Source organism: Podarcis melisellensis, assembly GCF_964234715.1.
Source record: "Podarcis melisellensis genome assembly, chromosome: 3".
In the NCBI taxonomy this organism is placed as follows: Eukaryota; Metazoa; Chordata; class Lepidosauria; order Squamata; family Lacertidae; genus Podarcis; species Podarcis melisellensis.
Window position 1 is genome coordinate 2,769,143 of NC_138530.1, and position 23,831 is coordinate 2,792,973.

Consider the following 23,831-nt stretch of genomic DNA (forward strand, 5'->3'; position numbering starts at 1 on the left):
CCCCAGGCCCAATCCAAACCCATAGTCTCCCTTGCCATGGGGGGAAACCCCCCCCCCCAAAGTTCCCTTTCTTTTTCTTGAGAAGCATTAAAGCTTTAAGCCCCCTGCAAAATGCGGCAAGTGCCAGGCTGCTGGGAAACCTCCCCCGCAAGGTGGAGAGTTTGTGTGTTCATGCATGAGTCTGTGCGTTTGTGTCTCTGTGTGTGTGTTTTGCAATGAGCCAGGAGTGGGCATGTTTCCTGGTAACCTTTATCAGCCAGAAGAATGCAAGCAAGCTGGGAAGGAAGTGTTGGGAGAGAGGGGAAGGTCTCTCTGCTGCAGAAAACTCTTTCGAGAGGGAAGGACAGATCACAGGTCCTTCCTCGGTCGCTAAGCACTTTGGTCGCTAGGCACAAGTGTCGCTAAGCAACACGGAATCCACCCCCTCATTCTCATTTTTTCATTTATTTCTTTTTGCTAAAGTTGCATGTGCCATTGCTCCATTTAGAAGGGGGAAAGGGTAAGGAATGGCCTTGGGGGAGGGCGCATGTGCAAGGGCACCCATGTGCTGTGGCTTCAGAGGATGTGGGGAATCAGACCAACAGAGTCCGATAACGGCAAGGAGCTAACCTGAGTGGAAGCAGGGCGGGGCAGAGGGTGCCAGGAAGAAGTTGAGCAGCACGACATGACTCACTCGCCTGTCTAAGTCGCCACATCTTCCCGCAAAGCCGCAACCCCTACGTCCGTGTGCAGACTCGTAGGGTTCTCACGGGACAATCAGTCCCAAAATAGCACCCAAAGTGAAAGCTCGTTCCTGCCTTTGGCAGGTGCACCAGAGTTATCCTTTGCTTTTCTTCCCTGTAAGCTTTAAAACATAACGTGTGAATGCGACCAATGGGTGTATCACACAGGCATGCTCATCTGAAATCCAAAGATTGGCTGAGTACGCTACTGGGGCTCTTCTGGAGGCCTGCTTATTTGAGCATTCGTCCTGATCTGTTTTCAGAAATTGGGACCTGGCACCCGCTGGAGCAAGGCTTTCCCCAGAGCTCTGCGTCCCTCTTTAACTGTGCAACCTCTCTGTGCTGGAATGCAAGTTGAACCCCTCCTGCAAAATTGCAGCCTGTAAGCAGTCCTGGTAGCTGCTCCAGGTTGCCTGCTAAAATATACTCGGAGTCGAGAGTGGATTTCATGCTCTTTATTCAGCTCATAGTGGTGAGGAGGAATGGAAGTTGCCCCAAAGTATCTGCTTTATATACATTATTTACACAATGGGCCCCATGTGATTGGCTAATTCCAGGATTCTCCTGTAGGCCAATCAGGTTGTGGATTCACTTCCATCTGGAGCTGGAGTGGGTGGCTCCTATGGACCAATCAGACTGCTGCATTCTGGGTCCTATTGTTCTAGGGCCAATCAGACTGCTGCATTCTGAATCCTATTGTTCTAGGACCAATCAGACTGCTGCATTCTGAATCCTATTCCACTCGGTACATAACACCTGCTGTGACGTTTGTGCAAAGGCCTTCTTGCATATCAAGAGTCTCCATCTGATGGGTTTGCAGCCGAAGGAGTAAAATACCCCTAAGAGCAGGTTCACACAATCACTGCAAATCCCTCAAAAGTGGGTTGGCCGGAACACAAGTGTGGATCCCATTGGCAGTAAGGCATCTAGACAGAGCTTTTCCACATGCAAAACTCTGTTTGCACGCCCCGCCCCCCCAAACCCCCACGTTTCTTTATGTGTCAGTTTGCTCATCTGCAATACGTAATCTGAAACCTTCACATCTCTCTGCTAAACCCCAGTTTTTTCTTAGTCCTTCTATTGCCACCGGCACCTCAAACGCCTTTCCTCTCCCAACACCCAAAAAAACATAGCTTTGGTGTGTTTGTGTGTCACTCCTGCCATCAACACCTCTGCCTTCCCCGTCACCGGTTTTGTGTAGCATCCAACTGAAGAAGACCTCTGTGGAACCCTGAAGCTCGCTCACTTGCTGCTTTGAGATTGCACGTGGGTGTGAAGAACGACATGGTGTTCCAGGCAGAGTCTGCTTCTATTCTGCCCGTGCATTTCCTTCCTTACCCCAAGCTTTAGGAATAAACAAGCTAGTATTTTTTTATGCCTACGAGGCAGGCAGGGAGGGTGTAAGGAGGGAGTTCAAGCCAGCCAGAAAGATCTGGGTTGTTCGGAGAGGTTCAGGAATGTGCCGGGGCACTGACTGGAGTCTGGAGAGCGTGAATGTCCTGCCTGGATTATTCCAGAGGTAAATTGGAGCAGGCAGGAACCTGTGGGGCCTGGTTGTGTTGAAGGACCTCAGGCCTGGCAGCGGTCAGGTGGCTCTCTGTGGGGTCCCTTGTACCGAAAATCTTCCCCCCAGTCCCCAGTGCTGTGCATAGCGGGTGGCGCTGTGGCCTAAACCACTGAGCCTCTTGAGCTTGCTGATCAGAAGGTTGGCGGTTCGAATCCCTGCGACGGGGTGAGCTCCCGTCGCTCGGTCCCACCTCCTGCCAACCTAGCAGTTCGAAAGCACACCAGTGCAAGTAGATAAAGAGGTACCACTGCGGCGGGAAGGTAAATGGCGTTTCCGTGCACTTTGGTTTCCATCACGGTGTTCCGTTGCGCCAGCAGTTTAGTCCTGCTGGCCACATGACCCAGAAAGCTGTCTGTGGACAAACACTGATTCCCTCGGCCTGAAAGTGAGATGAGCGCTGCAACCCCATAGTTAGCTTTGACTGGACTTAACCGTCCAGGGGTCCTTTACCTTTTACCTTTACCTTGCAGTTCTGATCACCACGCCTCAAAAAGGATATTGTAGAGTCAATTGGAAGAATTTCAGAAAAGGGCAACCAGAAGGATCAAGGGTTTGGAGTGACTCCAAAGTTTGCAGCATTTAGGACTTTTTAGTTTGGAGAAAAGGCAACATGATAGGAGTTCATAAAATTATTCGTGGCATGGAGAAAGTGGATAGAGGAAAGTTTTTCTCACTCTCTCTCATCGCATCAGAACTCACGGATATCCAATGAAGTTGAATTTTGGAAGGTTCAGGACAGATGTAAGAAAGGACTCCTTCATGCAATACAGTGTTAAACTGTGGAACTCTCTGCCACAGGAGGCAGTGAATAAGACAATGGAGGGAAGAAGAGAGGCAAGAGCGACAAGGGGAAGATGTGGCCAAGCGCATTTGCCCAAACTTGTGTTTTGGATCAGTTGGGGGCTGAAGACCAACAAATCAAGGCAAAAACTGCACAGGGCAGGCAGGTTTGAAAGAATCGTGGGTTTCTCCCAGGTTTATGTTAGTTTCACTAACAGACACACACTTTAATATGTTCATTTTTTTCTGCATATACTTTCTGCAAAATTCAGAGAGGTGTGGATTGGGACGGGCAGTCTGTGTTCCGGTGGGCTGGTTGCTTTGGAAGGTGCAAATTCGGAATGTTGGATTTTAAAAGAGAACCGAACCAAATTCTTCCCCCATCCTTAGCTTGGGCTCGAAGAAGCCCACAAGAAGACCTGAGCACAACAGCAGCGCTCTCCCCTCTGGCAATTCCCAGCTAGTCGTATTCAGACACATACTGCCTTGGGCCTTTGTGCCTAGCAGAATTTATAGGTTGTTTTGTGTGTGTTTTTGGAGGGGTGTGTGGAAGGATCCCAATTATCAATCTGTGCTCCTCTGACCCAGTTCCATCCCTCGCAGTTCTGCCTCTAATCCTGTAAGAGCAATAAGAAGAGGTTGCTGGATGAGTCCAATGGCCCACCTAGTCCAGCCTCCCATTCTCAAAGTAGCCAGCCACACGCCTGTGGAAAACCAGCCAGCAGGATTCGAACACAAGACGCCTCTCCCCAAACGGCTGAAGGGGATGGAGGCGCTTGCAGTTGCTCCCTGAGAAGGAAAAGGCACTCTGCTTATGGTTAGAGGATCTCTCGCCTTGCTGCACGCTTGCTGTTGTGGGGGTGGCTAAGCTGGGACTCAGACCCAGCTGGGCAGGGCTTGGGAGGAGAGTGAAATTGATGGAAATTGGGAGGGAGAAAATTCAGCACGCGCCCCTTTGTCCCCACCCAGCTGGGAATATTCAGATCTGGGCATCTCAGTTATGCAACTCTCTGCTCCAGATATGGAGGTTTAATTGGGAGAAGGCAGCTGGTTGGTGCCCAAAATAAACAGAGCTGTGAAAACTGGGTGAGAAGGGATGAATTTCTCTCTTTCTTTCTCTCTCTCTCTCTCCTGCCTCCTCATCTTGCTCTCCAGCAAAGCGGCTGTCCTGTGTTGGTTGTACACACCCATCCTTCACTGGGAGATCCCGTGTAACAGTCTAGAATGAAATATTTGTCCTGGCTCATGTCTGTCTGTACCTCTAACCAGCCTTCCTCCAACCTGGGTGCCCTCCAGCTTTGTGGGACCACAACTCCCATCAGCCCTAGCTAGAGAAGCTTCCCCCCCCCATCAGCCTCACTATCATGTTGTTGTTGTTGTTGTTTAGTCGTTTAGTCGTGTCCGACTCTTTGTGACCCCCTGGACCAGAGCACACCAGGCACTCCTGTCTTCCACTGCCTCCCGCAGTTTGGTCAAACCCATGCTGGTAGCTTCGAGAACACTGCCCAACCATCTCGTCCTCTGTCGTCCCCTTCTCCTTGCGCCCTCCATCTTTCCCAACATCAGGGTCTTTTCCAGGAAGTCTGCTCTTCTCATGAGGTGGCCAAAGTCTTGGAGCCTCAGCTTCAGGATCTGTCCTTCCAGTGAGCACTCAGGGCTGATTTCCTTCAGAATGGATCGGTTTGATCTTCTTGCAGTCCATGGGACTCTCAAGAGTCTCCTCCAGCACCAGAATTCAAAAGCATCCATTCTGTGTTGTAGACAGTCCTGTGGGGTTTAGGGGAAGGGCACTATATACAATTACGCAGACTTGCAGGGAGGGCAGGAGCTAATTTGGACTCAGGTTACAGTGTCAGGGGAGGGGACTTCAGCCCTCCATACTATGACGTTTATATTTTCTGAATTCCCCCTCCTTGGTGGCCTTTTGAAGCTTTCTAAGCAAGCAAAATCTTGTGGCAGAGAGTTCCGCAAGTTATCCATGCTTTTCTATACTGTTGTAGCACGCCCGAGGCAACCCAGCCAAGCCCCGCCATGTGTGAGATGAGTGGTGGAAAAAGTAGCAAAAGGTTGCTTGCTCTTATTCTCAAGATGTGGAAATAGGAGATTAGAAATCTCATGCTTGCCAATGGAAAAAGAGGACGGTCCTTTCTGAGATACGTGAAATATATATGGGGGATTTTATATTTGTGAGTTCCGATACAATCTGATCTAATCTGTACCTGCCAGGGGAATTTGGTTACCTCCCAGCTTTCACACTTCCCAAATGTTGCAACGTAGTTCTTGGCTCAAAAGGAACTACCAAGAATGTGTGTTTTGAGACAGAATATGTTTCGAAAGATATATTTTGATAAACAAGCCCTGTTTTAAATACACGTTCAAGTGCAAATTTTAATGCAGCATTGAATGGAAAGGAATGGATCGAAGAGTGAGCACATGCAAGAGTGATTTGACCTGGAAATACTCTCTTATGAATATTCTGGAAAATTTATACCCACATGATTGATTTTGGAGCATTTGTGCCCCTACTCTTCAGGCGAAAAGGCTCCTAGAGCAGCTTGCATACAGTCAGTTAAAACAAGACAGTCCTTTCCTGCATGCTTACAACGTAAAAGGCATGACATAAAAGGAAAAAGGGATGAGGAGGGAAGAGGAGCAAAAGTAAACTTGAGAGCCACTTTTTAAAGTTAGGTAGGAAATAATGACTATCTAGAATAGAAGCAGATCAAGGGGTACCTGATGCTGCTGGTCTTTCACATTTCACGTTTCATGAATGTCTGCAAATAGCTCAATATAAAAAAAGATTTCAGCCACTGTGCTGTTTGTTTTTCTGATCAAAAGTGTTGCTGACATCTTCTGCATCCCATGGGGGGGGTGAAGACAAACATGAGCAACAGCAACCTCTAAATTCACAGTTGAGAAAACTGCAGAGCGGGGGCGGGGAGAGTGAAAGTTTAAACGGTGCTTCAGCTAAAAATGAGTCAACATTGCGATGCAGCAGCAAAAAAAGCTAATGGAATTCTGTGTTGCATGAACAAGAGTTTAGTGCCCAGATCAGGGGAAGTTACAGTACCTGTTTTATTCCGCCATTGTCAGACGCCTCCTGGAGTACTGTGTCCAGTTCTCGACACCACTGTGTAAGAAAGATACTGGCATATAAAGGTAAAGGGACCCCTGACCATTAGGTCCAGTCGTGGCCAACTCTGGGGTTGTGGCGCTCATCTCGCTTTATTGGTAGAGGGAGCCGGCGTACAGCTTCCGGGTCATGTGGCCAGCAGGACTAAGCCGCTTCTGGCGAACCAGAGCAGCGCACGGAAACGCCGTTTACCTTACCTCCAGAGTGGTACCTATTCATCTACTTGCACTTTGAGGTGCTTTCGAAGTGCTAGGTTGGCAGGAGCAGGGACCGAACAACGGGAGCTCACCCTGTCGCGGGGACTCGAACCGCCGACCTTCTGATCGGCAAGTCCTAGGCTCTGTGGTTTAACCCACAACGCCACCCGCGTCCTTACTGGCATATACTATATGCCAATATTTGGATATAATATACAGCTTAAAGAATGGGAAAGGTTGTGGAATGTAAGGATAAAATTTACAGCCTGTAACGCTTTGAAAGAGAGTATGGTGAAAATGATGTATCAATGGTATATTACACCGGTGAAATTAGCTACAGTGTATAAGACAAATAATAAATGTTGGAAATGTAAAGAAAAAGAAGGAACATTTTATCCTATGTGGTGGGAATGTAATAAAGTAAAGAACTTCTGGGAAATGATATATAAAAAAAGATGTTGAAATATACATTCTTTAAAAAAATCAGAAGCATTTTTACTTGGTATTATAGGTCAGGATATTAATAGGCAAGATGTTAAATTGTTTTTATATGCAACAACAGTGGCAAGAGTATTGTTAGCCCAGAAATGGAAGCAAGAAGAAAGAAGAATGGCAGACGAAATTAATGGACTACGCAGAATTTGATAAAATGACAGGAAGGATTCGAAACCTGCGGGACCAGAGATTTACAGAAGATTGGAAGACGTATATGAACTATTTGAAGAGCAACTGTAAAGAACAAATTACGCTAGTAGGACTACAAAAAGTTTTGTAAAGAGAATTATGTGAAGTGTTACAAAGTAGAAAAAATAGAGATATTGGTTATGAGTTTGAAATGTAATAGGGAAGATAAGAAATGCATACTAAGAGATTAGATTGGAAATTTTTCAGACAGGACTGATGAAAGTCAAAAAATTGAATAAGTTGTAAAAGTATGTTTAATTACTGTTGAAAATGGTATGTTAAAAAACAAATAAAAATGTATATTTTAAAAAAAGAAAGATATTGGCAAGCCGGAAGGTGTGCAGAGGAGGGCAACCAAGCTGATCAATGGTCTGGAAACTAAGCCTGATGAGGAATGGTTGAAGGAGCTGGGTATGTTTAGCCTGGAAAAGGGGAGACTGAGAGGAGATATGAGAGCCATCCTCAAATATCTCAAGGGCTGTCACATGGAAGATGGAATGAGCTTGTTTTCTGTTGCTCTGGAGGGTAGGACTCGAACCCATGGCTTCGAGGAATGAGATTCTGACTAAACATCTGGAAGAATGGTCTCCCTTAGAAGGTGGTGAACTCTCCTTGATTGGAGGATTTAAACAGAGGTTGGTTGGCCCTCTGTCCGGGATTCCGGATTCCTCCATTGCAGTGGGTTGGACTAGATGAACCTCGGGTCCCTTCAACTCTACAATTCTGAGATTCTATGAAACTTAGCCAGGCTGCAGATTAGGATCAAAGCTTTTAGGGGAGATGAAGGTGATACGTCAAGGCAACGTTCCCTATGGCACATGGACATCCTTCGTCCGTTATCTGTACAAACAGGTTCTGCAGCTTTTCAAAACCAGACAGAAACCTGCAAAACATGCAGGCGAAGTGGAATGTGTGCCAGAAACAACGATGACTCTTTTTTACGCAATTTTTTGTCTCAGTCTGAAGCGGAACAAACCCCCCAATCTCCTCTGTGCTTCCAGAGTTACACAAAAACTCAGAATGGCACACAGTCAAAATTCCTAAGACACCGGGGGTGGAAATTCCTGGATGCTGCTGATAAGCTTACCAGTGGCTTGCAGCCACAATATTTATGCTCTTCCTTCTCTGTTGGTGGCAGACCCTACCTGCCTGTGGACTGTCTCACCAGAGTGGTGCACGCTCTAGTTATCTCCTGCTTGGACTACTGCAATGAGCTCTACGTGGGGCTACCTTTGAAGGTGACCCGGAAACTACAACTAATCCAGAATGCGGCAGCTAGACTGTGGACTGGGAGTGGCTGCCGAGACCACATAACACCAGTCCTGAAAGACCTGCATTGGCTCCCAGTGGGTTTCTGAGCACAATTCATAGTGTCGGTGCTGACCTTTAAAGTCCTAAACGGCCTTGGCCCAGTATCCCTGAAGGAACATCTCCACTCCCATCGTTCAGTCCGGACACTGAGATCCAGCGCTGAGGGCCTTCTGGCGGTTCCCTCATTGCGAGAAGTGAGGTTAGAGGGAACCAGGCAGAGGGCCTTCTTGGTGGTGGCACCCGCCAAGTGGAATGCCCTCCCTTCAGATGTCAAGGAAATAAGCATCTATCTTACCTTTAAAAGACATCTGAAGGCAGCCCTGTTTAGGGAAGTTTTTAATATTTTATGCTGCATTGTTTTAAACACTCGATTGGGAGCCGCCCAGAGTAGCTGGGGAAACTCAGCCAGATGGGCGGGGTATAAATAAGAAATCATTATTATTGTATGCCTCTCAGGACCAGTTGCTGGGATTCACAAGTGATGAGAAAACGCTGGTGGACTCAGGCCAGCTTGTGGGCTTTTCCATTTGGTTGGATACCGTGAGAATTAAGTGTTGGACAGGTTAAAGGAACAACTTATTCATGCGGCGCATAGTTAAACTGTGGAACTACCTGCCACAGCAGGTAGTGATGGCCACCAGCTTGGATGGCTTTGAATGAAATTAAGGCAAATCCGTGGAGGAGAGGCTACCAGGCATGATGGCTATGTTCTGCCTCTACAGTTGGAAGCAGCAATACGGCTGAATACCAGTGACTGGAAACCACAGGAGGGGAGAGTTGCTCTTGTGCTCAGATCCTGCTCACAAGTTTCATTTTGGGGCATCTGGCTGGCTGCTGTGAGAACAGGGATGCAGGACGGGGTGGGCCATTGGCCTGATCCAGCAACGCTCTTCTTATGTTCTTAGTAAAAATCAATGTGGATCCTAAAAACACTGGAAGTGAAAGCTGGACCATCAAGAAGGCTGATCGCCGAAGAATTGATGCTTTTGAATTCTGGTGCTGGAGGAGACTCTTGAGAGTCCCATGGACTGCAAGAAGATCCAACCTCTCCATTCTGAAGGAAATCAGCCCTGAGTGCTCACTGGAAGGACAGAGCCTGAAGCTGAGGCTCCAATACTTTGGCCACCTCATGAGAAGAGAAGACTCCCTGGAAAAGACCCTGATGTTGGGGAAGATGGAGGGCACAAGGAGAAGTGGACGCCAGAGGACGAGATGGTTGGACGGTGTTCTCGAAGCTACCAGCATGAGTTTGGCCAAACTGGGGGAGGCAGTGGAAGACAGGAGTGCCTGGCGTGTTCTGGTCCAGGGGGTCACGAAGAGTCGCACACGACTAAACGACTAAACAACAACAACAAACACACCTTGCTCTGACATGCCGCCCCCTCCTTTCTCTTCTCACGAGATCCTTTGGGTGCCTCCAGACTGTCACAATTTTGTGGGAGGGATCTGAGCTGGAAATTGAGGCATTTAAAGTAGAACAAAGCAGCCTTGTTGCTCTAGCACAACAAACCCACCTTTCTGGGAAACCAAACAGACCCCCCCCCCAAAAAAAAGCTTTTTCCGTTTGGAAAATGGGGAAATTCGCTTTAAAGTGTGGGTTGCCTAACTGCTCAATGAGAAGATGTTGTTGTCTTCTTTGGTGATCCCTCGTAGCCGAGTAAGATTGTCTTCCATGAAGCGGTGAATCGTGACCTGCACATACGCAGACGTGCAGTCGCGGGGTGGGTTTGCTTCGGGATGCGAACAGGGCTCCGGAACAGATCCCGTTCTCATCCTGAGGTACTACTGTAAATAGATGGATTCTGTCAGGGTACTGATTTGTAAATCCAGGGACTGTGCCTGGGAAATAGGGATGTCTGGTAACCTTAACCTAAAGGTAAAGGACCCCTGACAGTTAAGTCCAGTCGCAGATGACTCTGGGGTTATGGCGCTCATCTCGCTTTATTGGCTGAGGGAGCCGACGTTTGTCCACAGACAGTTTTTCTGGGTCACGTGGCCAGCATGACTATGCCGCTTCTGGCAAACCAGAGCAGCACACGGAAAAGCCGTTTACCTTCCCGCTGGAGCGGTACCTATTTATCCGCTTGCATTTTTTGGGGTGCTTTCGAACTGCTAGGTTGGCAGGAGCAGGGACCGAGGAACAGGAGCTCACCCAGTCATGGGGATTTGAACCACCGACCTTCTGATCTGGAAGTCCTAGGCTCTGTGGTTTAAACCACAGCGCCACCCACGTCCCCTAACCTTAACCTAGATGGCTTTCCATGGAGGTGCTGGTTGCAGGCACAGCAAAGGTGGCATTTTTCCATCTCTGCCATATCAAGCAGTTGGTCCCTTACCTTTCTTGCCCTGATCTGGCCACAGTGATCCATGCAACAGTTACCTACAGACTGGATTATTGTAACTCTCTCTACGTGGGGCTGCCCTTGAGACTGACCCAGAAACTCCAGCGGGTGCAGAATGCCGCGGCGAGACTCCTTACGGGGTCCTTGCTGCGAGATCACATTCACCCGGTGCTATACCAGCTGCACTGGCTCCCGGTGGAGTACAGGGTCAGGTTGAAGGTCTGGTTTTGACCTTTAAAGCCCTATGCGGCCTAGGACCCACGTACCTACGGGACCGCCTCTCCTGGTATGTCCCACAGAAGACCTTACAGTCTTCAAATAAAAACATCTTGGAGGTCCCAGGTCACAAGGTGGTTAGATTGGTCTCAACTAGGGCCAGGGCCTTTTCAGTACTGGCCCCGACTTGGTGGAACGCTCTGTTGCAAGAGGCTAGTGCCCTGCAGGACTTGACATCTTTCCGCATGGCCTGCAAGACAGAGCTGTTCCACCTGTTCTTTGGTTTGGACTCAGTCTGACCCTTATGTTTCCCTCCCCTTATGGTTTTGATCAATGGGCTACTGTCAGGGAACTGCCATCGGAGCCAGAGGGAGAGGGAGGGCTCCAGAGGGGTTCTGGAGAGCGTCCTGGGAGGGAGAGAAGCAGCCCATCTTCTGGGGAAGGAAATCAGCGTAGCACCAGTGGAGAAGGGGGGCAGATGGGGGAATCGGCGAGGTGGCTCCATGACTCCTCGCCGGAGACCAGCGGGGAGAGCACGGGTCCTCCGCTGCCCACACCCTCCCTGCGCAGAAGGCTTCCGCGCAGGGAGAGTAGGCGGCGACTAGGCGTCAAAGAGCTTCTTTGCTGGAAGAAGTTCAAGAAACGCCCACTGACGGATTCTGCCAGCGATTGAGACAGCTGTCCGGACAGAAAGGGTTCACCCAGGTAACCCAGCCAGGTGTGGCGCCGATTTACGCACGAGCAACCCCTAGAACCATTACAGCTACCATTAAAATGAGGCTGCATTTTAAATTGTATTTTAACACGTATTTTAATAAATTGGTTTGTGTGTGTGTGTGTGTGTGTGTGTGTCTGTATCCATTATGTTTTTACTGTATTTTTACTGGTGTTAGCTGCCCTGAGCCTGGCTCTGGCTGGGGTGGGCAGGGTATAAATAAAAAATTATTTTTAATAATAATAATAATAATAATAATAATAATAATAATAATAATAATAATAATAGATGATTAGACTAATTCATGGAGGAGGAGAGGGCTATTGATGGCTGCCACTCACAATGGCTATGCACTGCCTCCGCAACTGGCACCTGCCATGCTTCAGAATACCAGTTCATGGGAACTGCCGGAGGAGAAAATGTCTTTGTGCTTGGGCCCTGCTCTCCAGTTTCGCCCAGGCATCTGGTCAGCCACTGTGAGAATATGATGCTGGACTAGATGGGCCATGGGCCTGATCCTGCGGGCTGTTCTTACGTTCCTGTGAAGGCTGGAGCTGCGACCAACAGCCCCAACCAGCCCTTTAAAGATTCCTTTCCCGACCCTTCAAGGCAAATTCTTTCAGCTAAGCCAGATCCCTGCACAATCTTCCATCCCAAAACGGAAGAGAATTTGGAGGGCCGTGTAACTATAATTATATATACTTCCAGGCAGCAATTAAGCATCTCCGTTCTGAGAAATAAAAGCCTTACGGCATCCTAACTGAGCCCATGGGCTGTGGGGAACTGGGGTGAGGTGCCGAGAGAATCCTAACACACACACACAAACACCATGTGCTGAGCAATTTAGGATATCTCAGTGCTTCGCAGCAGACAGAGGCAGCCTGTAATTAAAGCTGGGACAGGCCTTTGCGTCAAAAGCTACCCAAACCATGCAGCAAACCAAGAGAAAGGAAACCTTTCCCTTGGGGAACACATTTTTGAAGCAAGACAAGAGTGCTCTCTCGCGCTCATGTCCTGCTTGCAGGCTTTCCTTGAGGGTATCTGGCCGGCAGCCGTGAGAACAAAATAATGGACTTTAGTTTAAAGTCCAGATCAAGTGATATGATCGTGCCTCTTTATTCTGCCATGGTATACCTGAAGGAGTGTCTCCACCCCCATCGTTCAGCCTGAACACGGAGGTCCAGCGCCAAGGGCCTTCTGGCGGTTCCCTCCCTGCGAGAAGGGAGGTTACAGGGAACCAGGCAGAGGGCCTTCTCGGTAGTGGCACCCGCCCTGTGGAACACCCTCCCACCAGATGTCAAGGCAATAAGCATCTACAGTGGTATACCTCGGGTTAAGAACTTAATTCATTCTGGAGGTCCGTTCTTAACCTGAAACTGTTCTTAACCTGAGGTTTAGCTAATTGGGCCTCCTACTGCCGCTGCGTCGCCACTGCACGGTTTCTGTTCTCATCCTGAAGCAAAGTACTTAACTCGAGGTACTATTTCTGGGTTAGCGGAGTCTGTAACCTGAAGTGTATGTAACCTGAAGCGTATGTAACCTGAGGTACCACTGTAGCTTACTTTTAAACAACATCTGAAGGCAGCCCTGTTTAGGGAAGTTTTTAATGTTTGATGTTTTATTGTGTTTTTAATTTTCTGTTGGGAGCCGCCCAGAGTGGCTGGGGAATAAATAACTTCTTCTTCTTCTTCAACCCCACCTGGAGTCGTGTCCAGTTCTGGGCACCCCAGTTTAAGAATCATAGAATCATAGAGTTGGAATAGACCACAAGGGCCATTGAGTCCAACACCCTGCCAAGCAGGAAACACCATCAGAAGCAGTGGCGTAGCGTGGGGGGTGCCAGGGGTGCCGGCCGCACCGGGCGCAACATCTGGGAGGGCGCGAGTCCAGAGGGAAGGGACAAGTTCCTTCCTCCGCCGGCTCCCCGCCGCCGCCGCTGCGCTCCACTCACTGCTCGCAGGAGGAGCAGCCGCTGCAGCAGCGCCGACGCTGCCTGGCCAGGCACGGGCAGCCTCCGCACCCCGCCGCCGCCGCCATCCCCTCGGCCCAGCCACAGGCGGCGGCTGCTTCTGCCGACGGGGAGGGAGGAGAGCTCCAAGGGGCCTCGCTGTGCCCTGCGCTCCCCAAAACCCTCCGAGAGGAAGCCGGCGGGCGGGCGAGGGTCTCCCGGGGGAAGGGGGCGCCGCTGGCTCCGGCTCTCAGCGCAAGTCTCAGCCGGGGGGGGGGGGGCGAGGACGGAGCGCGGCTGGAAGCCCCCGGACCCGGCCGGGAGGAGGAGAGGCGCTCGCCAAGCCCGGATCTGGAGCGCCTCGGAGCGCGGACTCCACCTACAGCCCAAGGAGAGGAGGGGGCTTCGGCTGCCTCAGCTCGCGGGGGCTCCGCAAATAATAAATTTAATAAATTCCTGCTGAGCCTTAAGGGGGGGTCCTTGGCTCCTTCGCACGCCCCCAGCCCCAGGGGCGCGCTGGCACTCGAGTGCTAAAATCCACGGGTTAGGGGGCGCAAATTACTTGCCTTGCCCCGGGTGCTGACAACCCACGCTACGCCACTGATCAGAAGAAGTCTACCCCACCTGGAGTCGTGTCCAGTTCTGGGCACCCCAGTTTAAGAAGTCTACTGGCAACCCTTTTCTTAAGAGCCAGCGCGGTGTAGTGGTTAAGAGCAGTAGACTCATAATCTGGTGAACCGGGTTCGCATCTCCACTCCTCCAGATGCAGCTGCTGGGTGACTTTGGGCCAGTCGCACTTCTCTGAAGTCTCTCAGCCCCACTCACCTCACAGAGTGTTTGTTGTGGGGGAGGAAGGGAAAGGTGAATGTGAGCCGCTTTGAGACTCCTTTGGGTAGTGATAAAGCCGGATATCAAATCCAAACTCCTCTTCTTCTTCTCTTCTTAAACTAAAGAGACCCATATGCTACCACCTTTCTCCATAGGCGAGTTGTTCCTTCCTCTTGATCATTCCGGTATCCTGAACCTTTTCCAACTCTGCACTGAGCACAGAGAGGGATGGATGAAAATGGGTGAAAACTTCAGCTCTGCTCAGTTTCTCAGGTTCCAGCTCTGCGCTCTGTGGTTTCACATCTGCTTATAGCGAGACCCAGGCATCTTTCTCAGCTTTGCTGCCTCAACCCCACAGCTCTTCCCTCCAGGCTCTCATTCACTGATCTGTGCCTTTTCAGTGAGTCTCCCAGGAAACCAATTGCTCCTCTCCCTGCTTCTTAGCTGCAACGGGCTCTGTGTGGGGTGGAGGTGGTGACATTTTTCTGTTCCTTGGCGTTCAGACCGGTGGTAATGTGACGGAGCGTGATTAATGACATTCATCAGGCTTTGGGGGAAATTGCTTCAGGTGCTTCTTTCGCACGGATAATGTGAGGCTGCCTTGGTACTCGGTCAGACTTGGTACCGTTGGACTGGATGCCTGATGATCGCCTTCCAAAGCAACTGCTCTATTCCGAACTTAAAAATGGAAAGCGTAATGCTGGTGGTCAACAAAAGAGGTGCAAAGACTCTCTGAAGGCAAATCTTTAAAAATGTAGTATAAACACCAATAACTGGGAAACACTGGCCTGCGAGCGCTCCAGTTGGAGAACAGCCTTTACCAAAGGTGTCATGGGCTTTGAAGACGCTCAAACTCAGGACGAAAGAGAGAAATGTGCTAAGAGGAAGGCACGCTTGGCAAACCCTCACCGTGATCAACTCCTGCCTGGAAACCAATGTCCCCACTGTGGAAGGATGTGTGGATCCAGAATTGGCCTCCACAGTCACTTATGGACTCAGTGTTAAGACCTTGTTCATGGAAGACCATCTTACTTGGCTATGAGAGATTGCCGAAGAAGAAGAAGAAGAAGAAGAAGAAGAAGAAGAAGAAGAAGAAGAAGAAGAAGAAGAAGAAGAAAGAAGAAGACTCAGTCAGACTCTTGGTCCATCTAGCCCAGTTTTGCCCTCAAATCTTTCATTGCAGAGATTTGATTTCTAGCGGGAACTGAACCAGGGGCCTCTTTCAGACAATTGGGAGGTCATGTGCTATAAAAATCAAGTCAGTAAATACTTTTTGTCACAACCCTGTAAGGCAGAGCAAGCTTGTGATTCTTGCCCTAGTCCTTGATCCAGAATTCTGTATCACACTTTCCTCTGTGCAACAGGTGGGCTGGTTCCCTTTTAAAAAATGTAAAGGCAGGGCATGTAGTCAGCTGAATGTAAATTTGCCCCTAGACACACCCACCCACCCCCACACACACACTATTCTAAAGGTGGAACAAATTTTGTAAATGTTGAAATACTGGAGGAGGGGAGTGACTAGGTGACATCTCCAGTTTCTAGCCAATCAGAACTCTGCTGAACCATAAACTGGCATAATGATGCCTTCCACTTCCAGCCAATCAACTGTGTGAACAGCCAGAAGCTGACTTAGTGACACCTCCAGTTTCTGGCCAATCAGCACCGTGCACAGCCGGAAGCCGCTGTAAACACACAGAATCCGTCTCCACTGAGCTCAGCCCAGGAGACAATATTGCACGTATAATCAAAACACAACAAAGGCATTTCCACAGCAGACTCCAATGCTGTCCTTCTTGCATGTCCATAACACATTTTTATTGTTAGCCGACGTGAGATTATCACTGAAGAGCTGCCTCAAAATAATGCACTAAATAAATGGCAGAAAATGCTTAGGCTGTCACCAAAACACAACCTCCAGGATCTTTGGAGATGGAGGGCAAGGGGAGGCGGGGCATAGCACCTTATAGCCACAGTTTGCAATGTTGTGTTGGCTAAACTGTGGTTGGCTGTTACTGCATTTTAATATTTTATAATAGTAGTAATAATTTAATAGCAGAGACATCACCTTGGCAACAAAGGTCCATATAATTAAAGCTATGGTTTTCCCAGTAGTGATGTATGGAAGTGAGAGCTGGACCATAAAGAAGGCTGATTGCCAAAGAATGGATGCTTTTGAATTATGGTGCTGGAGGAGACTCTTGAGAGTCCCATGGACTGCAAGAAGATCAAACCTCTCCATTCTGAAGGAAATCAGCCCTGAATGCTCACTGGAAGGACAGATCCTGAAGCTGAGGCTCCAGTCCTTTGGCCACCTCAGGAGAAGAGAAGACTCCCTGGAAAAGACCCTGATGCTGGGAAAGATGGAGGGCAGAAGGAGAAGGGGACGACAGAGGACAAGGGGGTTGGACAGTGTTCTCGAAGCTACTAGCATGAGTTTGACCAAACTGCAGGAGGCAGTGGAAGACAGGAGTGCCTGGTGTGCTCTGATCCAGGGGGTCACGAAGAGTCGGACACGACTAAACGACTAAACAACAACAACAACCTGCCCATCTGGCTGGGTTTCCCCAGCCACATTTTATTAATGTGGATCTTACTGCGTTGTGTTTCTGTGTTGTGAGCTCCTCTGCTACAGAAATATTTTAAATGAACAGAGAGCAGAGGACCCGTGCAACTTTGCAATATGCACAAGCTCAGAGCTTGGCGAATGTGGGTCAACCCCCACCTCCCTCCTTAGCACCATTCCTTTTCTTGGCTCTCGGATTCCTTCATCCCAGCAAAGGTCAGGCATCACCCATTTGCACCCGTCTTGGAGGCAACCGTAGTATTGCCCCAGTGAAAGCTGCGAAGGCTGCAGTTTATTCATATGTCGCAGCATGCAAGATGACAGCCAGCTCTGTCTCCATGGGAAGGGGTTTCGAGAAGGGAGGGATGACGTCTATTACTCTCATGCATCACTCATTTGTAAATCTCTGTCCCTGGTAGGAGGATAGCGGAAGGGATGAGGTCAGCCAACTTCTCAGCGGGGCCATTAACGCAGCAAGTCTGTTCTCAGTCATTCAGGATTTGGCCCGCTGTCAAATGATATGTTATTCCTCCCTCCTCCCTCTCTCTTTCTTTGCAACACGTAAGAGATAATAACAGTGAGCCAGAGTAACTTCAAAGCAGGTGGACCAAGTGTAACTTTCAATAAGAGCCTAAGAATTTAAAAAGAGGTATGCAGGATCAGGCCAAGGTTGGCATCCTCTGGTTGCAACTCAAAAATCGAGGAAGGATAATGTAATTTCCTCTATTCTTTTTATTTGCTCCATATATATATTTGCTCCAATAAAAAACATCCAATTAACATATCCAACCATAATCCAATTAAAATGAAAAACTAAAATAAAAAAGACCAAATTATAAGCCAAAGTATAATTGTTGATTTTTCGCTCCCAAATATATTTTAACCTTATGGTGAATGGGAACAACAACAACATACAAATTAGAGCTACTCTTTGATTTCCTGATGAGAGGTGATGTGGTGGACAACTTCAAACATTTCAAGGGCTGTCACATGGAAGAAGGAGCAAGCTTGTTTTTCTCCTGCTCTGGAGGCGAGGACTCGAACCCATGGCTTCAAGTTCCAAGGAAGGAGATTCTGACTCAACATCAGGAAGAACTTTGTCATCTTGTGAACCACCCTGAGATCTTCGGATGAAGAGCGGTATACAAATTTAATAAATAAATAAGAACTTTCTGAGGGTAAGAGCTGTTTGACGGTGGACTCACCTCCATTGGAGATTTTTAAGCAAAAGTTGGACGATCATCAGTCATGGACACTTCCTGCATCGAAGGCGATCGAAGGACTAGATTACCCTCCCGACTCTCCAATTCTGTGATTCTTGTGCAGATACCAAATGAATTAAATTTGTAGAGAAGGCACTAGGAAATGAATTTCAAAACTTTCTGCTGGATCGTGCTCTAACCACTCATGTTGGAGAAACTTCACTCACTCAATCATTCACATCTTTCCTTGGCTTCCAAAATCCCGCCTCTGACCTGTTAAAGAGTTCTATGTAGGGTTGAAAAGAATTCATTTCAAATGAAAGTCGTCTGCCACCTCCCTCGCCTTAATTTTTTTCCAGTTCCTCCCCCCCTTTTTACATTTCTAAAATAGCACATCAAGCAGAATCTGAAAGATGTCTACATAAATAAAGGGTATGTCCAGGTAGAACTGAAACAACAACAACAACAAAAGAGTTTAGGACTTGCCGATCAGAAGGTCGGCAGTTCGAATCCCCATAACGGGGTGAGCTCCCATTGCTCGATCCCTGCTCCTGCCAACCTAGTACTTCGAAAGCACATCAAAGTGCAAGTAGATAAATAGGTACCACTCCGGCGGGAAGGTAAACGGCGTTTCCGTGCGCTGCTCTGGTTCGCCAGAAGCGGCTTAGTCATGCTGGCCACATGACCCGGAAGCTGAATGCCGGCTCCCTCGGCCAGTAAAGCGAGATGAGCGCCGCAACCCCAGAGTTGGCCACGACTGGACCTAATGGTCAGGGGTCCCTTTACCTTTAAAATGCTATAAGGAAGGTGCCTGTGTCATACGTTAACATCACCGGAGGGGAGAGGCCCCTATCCTGGCTCAGATTCCTCCTGATCAGCAGGGAGTAGCATGCATGCCTGAGTTAGGCTACCAGATGGAGAGTTGGAATTGGCAGGGAGCTGCGGGTGGCAGCAGGCTGGAGGAGCCAGCCAGCTCTATCTCCCCCAGGAAGCGCCTGTACTTGTGAGAATCACACTCTCTGCAGATCAAATGTCTCTCCTCTCCCGGGGTGGAAAGCTCAGGCTGTGTTTGCACGGCTCTGTCGCCTCCTCCTGCCCAGTTGGGGCGAGTGCGGCACCAGCAAGGCACGCTTCCTCCTCCGGGCAGAGCTCTTGTGCCTCTTATACTATATTGTTTTACCGTATTTTTCGCACCATAGGGCGCACCGGACCATAGGCCGCACCCAATTTTTTTGGGGGGGGGGGAATAAAGGGGAAAAAATTATTTTCCCCCCAGGCGCGGGGCTGGGGCGGGGGGAAGCTTGAGCTTCCCCTGATCCCAGCCCCCAAACAGGCAAGTCTCCGCAAGCCGAGGGAGCGCTCCCGCTGCTTGCGGAGAGGTGTGCGAAGCCTGGAGAGCGTGAGGGGTCGGTGCGCACCGACCCCTCTCACTCTCCAGGCTTCAGCGAAAGCCTGCATTCGCTCCATAGGACGCACACACATTTCCCCTTCATTTTTGGAGGGGGAAAAGTGCGTCCTATGGTGCAAAAAATTCGGTAATTAGTGTTTTTTATAGTTGTTTTGATTTTGTGTGGAGTGCCCTACCTGGGTGGATGGAGCAGCCAAGTAATTTCGTTGTCCCCGAGAGGCGGCGATGACAATAAAGATATTATTATTATTATTATTATTATTATTATTATTATTATTATTATTTATTTGACAGCTGAGTGTTGGGCAGGAATTCAACTGGTGCAGCTTTCCCCAACTCTAAAAAACGCGCCGGCAGGGAATGTTTCCTATGTACCTTGGTTGGATTGAATTTGTACAACATTCACACATGCATATGGAGGGGGAGACTAGCCTAAGGGCAATAGCATGGGGGGAACCCTTAGTTTTCAGAGACATGCAATGCTTCTTCCTCTGTTGGAATCATAGAATCGTAGATTTGGAACGGGCCACAACGGTCACCTAGACCAACTCCCTGCATTGCAGGAACCTTTTGCTAGTATGAGACTCGAACCCATGGCCAGGAGATTAAGAGTCTCATGCTCTACTGACTGAGCTAACCCTCCCCACTCTGCGTAGCATGAGGCTTCTTTTTGTAGCATGAGGCTTCTTTTTGTGGGAATGTTCAGGGATGCAGGAGAGGATATATTGTTTGGTTATAGCTTTTCCAACTTGTGTTAACAAGTTCACAATTTAGCAGAGTAACATTCCCCTTTTTAAACTTGCAGCGGATGTGTTTGCTCAGGCTCGCCAAAGCCTCTATAATAACTGTTCTGGTATTTCCCCCTTATTCCCTCATAAAAGATAAGGCACGACACAGTCTTCTATAAAAGCCTGGAAGCCAAGAGAGCATCTTAGGCTAAGCAGATGTTGCTTCTTTGATGCATGTAGTCATAGAGAGAGATGATGGCTGCATTGCCCTGTATTCTGCTCTGGTCAGACCTCACCTGGAGTACTGTGTCCAGTTCTGGGCACCACAGTTCAAGAAGGACACTGACAAACTGTGATGTGTCCAGAGGAGGGCAACCAAAATGGTCAAAGGCCTGGAAACGATGCCTTATGAGGAACGGCTAAGGGAGCTGGGCATGTTTAGCCTGGAGAAGAGGAGGTTAAGGGGTGATATGATAGCCATGTTCAAATATATCAAAGGATGTCACCTAGAGGAGGGAGAAAGGTTGTTTTCTGCTGCTGCTCCAGAGAAGCGGACACGGAGCAATGGATCCAAACTACAAGAAAGAAGATTCCACCTAAACATTAGGAAGAACTTCCTGACAGTAAGAGCTGTTCGACAGTGGAATTTGCTGCCAAGGAGTGTGGTGGAGTCTCCTTCTTTGGAGGTCTTTAAGCAGAGGCTTGACAACCATATGTCAGGAGTGCTCTGATGGTGTTTCCTGCTTGGCAGGGGGTTGGACTCGATGGCCCTTGTGGTCCCTTCCAACTCTATGATTCTATGAATTCCTAGGGTTTTTATATGATCTGAGCTGCTTTCCACCTGACCCCTCTCCTCTCGCCTTTCTCTCCAGGGAGTGATGTTCTGGCTTTAGCTACCCCACTGCTGCCGCCACCGCCGCTCCTCAAAATGATGTCCGGACTGCCGGAGGCGCTGAGCCGGCTGAGGGCGAACTCTCTGCGCAGCTGCTTCAGCCTGGCAGGGCCCTCGGAGTCCACCATGGTGGCCGTGCCCATCGACATCGACAAGGACGAGGTCCGGATCCTCAAGGTCTGCTTCCACAGCAACAGCTTCAATATGGGGAAGAACTTCAAGCTGGTGAAATGTACCGTCATGACCGAGATCAGGGTGAGACTGTCACGGGGAGAAAAGGCTTTTGGGGGGGGCGCAGCCTAAGAGTGGAGGGCGGCGGCAGTGATGGGGAGGCAACTCACTTGTTTGTGTTTATTGATTTATTATTAATAACAATAACAATTTATTTATACCTCACCCATCTGGCTGAGTTTCCCCAGCCACTCTGGGCGGCTTCCAATAGAGTGTTAAAAACAGTACAGCATTAAATATTAAAAACTTCCCTAAACAGGGCTGCCTTCAGATGTCTTTTAAAGATAAGATAGCTGCTTATTTCCTTCACATCTGAAGGGAGGGCGTTCCACAGGGCGGGTGCCACCACCGAGAAGGCCCTCTGTCTGGTTCCCTGTAACCTCACTTCTTGCAATGAGATGAACCACCAGAAGGCCCTCGGCACAGGACCTCAGTGTCCGGGCTGAACGATGGAGGTGGAGACACTCCTTCAGGTATACAGGACCGAGGCTGTTTAGGGCTTTAAAGGTCAACACCAACACTTTGAATTGTGCTCGGAAACATACTGGGAGCCAGTGTAGGTCTTTCAAGACCGGTGTTATGTGGTCTCGGCGGCCGCTCCCAGTCACCAGTCTGGCTGCCGCATTCTGGATTAGTTATAGTTTCCGGCTCACCTTCAAAGGTAGCCCCACGTAGAGCGCATGGCAGTAGTCCAAGCAGGAGATAACCAGAGTATGTGTCACTCTGGCGGGACAGTCCGTGGGCAGGTAGGGTCTCATCCTGCGTACCATATGAGCCCTTCTCCTGCACTCCCTGGCCTCCTATTGTCTCTCTCCTGTGCATTGTAACATTTAAGACTAGTTAAAACTCAGGCGCAGCGTTGCATAGTGGTTAGAGAGGACGTGGGAGAGTCCCGGGTTCAAATCCCTACTCACTGGGTGACATTTCTGCAGTCAGTGGAGGAGGGGGGAACTATATAGTCAAGCACCCTGTGATCCCCGGAGGAAGGGTGCTATAGAAATTTAATAAATAGATAAAGGCCTGCCAGTTTGAGCAGCCTTAAGAAGGGATAGAAAAGCAATAAAGAATGAAACAGCTAAAATGAAATGAAAGCAGCTCATGACCGGTATATAACCTCTCCTTATTTACACTTTATTTACACCAAACCTTAGAGGCAGATGTTTCGGACTACAATTCCCATCATCCCTGACCACTGGTCCTGTTAGCTAGGGATGATGGGAGTTGTAGGCCAAAACATCTGGAGGGCTGCATATCCATAATCTGTTTTGGGGTTCCCTGAGGAAAGTCCTAAATCTCAACATGCAGAGAAGGGCTCATTACATGTCCCCAAATGTCAAGCGCCACGGGCCCGGGAAGATCATCTAAGGCGGCTTGCATAAGTGGGAACCCGCAGATGGGCATCTGAAAACATCTTGCGCATAAGAAGTACATGACAGAACATTCCCAGAGCATATGGACCAACGAGGCCACATTTCCCTTTTAAAGAACAAGCAGCAGTTTAAAAAAAAAAAAAACAGTTTCCTCCTTTTTATAGCAATCTAGTGTCCTTTAAGTCTCAGTCTAATTAATATATATTGACACACACACAAATTTTTTTTTTTTAACATCATTTCCAACAAGCACATAACATAACTTCTTATCTTATACAATAATTTAGTCTTCCATCAACACCACTGATGCTTTTCCGTTCTTTATCACTTGTTCTGCATTTCTTAATTTCTCTATTGTTGTTGTTTAGTCGTTTAATCGTGTCCGCCTCTTCGTGACCCCATGGACCAGAGCACGCCAGGCACTCCTGTCTTCCACTGCCTCCCGCACTTTGGTCAAACTCATGCTGGTAGCTTCAAGAACACTGTCCCACCATCTCGTCCTGTGTCCTCCCCTTCTCCTTCTGCCCTCCATCTCCCCCAGCATCAGGGTCTTTTCCAGGGAGTCTTCTCTTCTCATGCGGTGGCCAAAGTACTGGAGCCTCAACTTCAGGATCTGTCCTTCCAGTGAGCACTCAGGGCTGATTTCCTTCCGAATGGAGAGGTTTGATCTTCTTGCAGTCCATGGGACTCTCAAGAGTCTCCTCCAGCACCAGAATTCAAAAGCATCAATTATTCAGCATTCAGCCTTCTTTATGGTCCAGCTCTCACTTCCATACATCACTACTGGGAAAACCATAGCTTTAACTATACGGACCTTGGTCGGCAAGGTGATGTCTCTGCTTTTTAAGATGCTGTCTAGGTTTGTCATTGCTTTTCTCCCAAGAAGCAGGCGTCTCTTAATTTCATGACTGCTGTCACCATCTGCAGTGATCATGGAGCCCAAGAAAGTAAAATCTCTCACTGCCTCCATTTCTTCCCCTTCTATTTGCCAGGA

The 23,831-nt window shown here is 48.8% G+C and overlaps 1 protein-coding gene across 7 annotated transcripts in view; it reads left to right on the top strand.

Moving 5' to 3' along the window:
• PTK2B (protein tyrosine kinase 2 beta) overlaps positions 1 to 23,831 on the top strand; it is a 247,159-nt gene that overhangs the window by 160,459 nt on the left and 62,869 nt on the right. For all 7 annotated transcript variants that reach the window (XM_081903795.1, XM_081903789.1, XM_081903791.1 and 4 more), the window contains one exon: positions 21,217 to 21,491. In XM_081903795.1, the coding sequence (XP_081759921.1) occupies positions 21,273 to 21,491 (219 nt within the window). In that variant the 5' untranslated portion in view covers positions 21,217 to 21,272. The remainder of the gene's footprint in view (positions 1 to 21,216; positions 21,492 to 23,831) is intronic.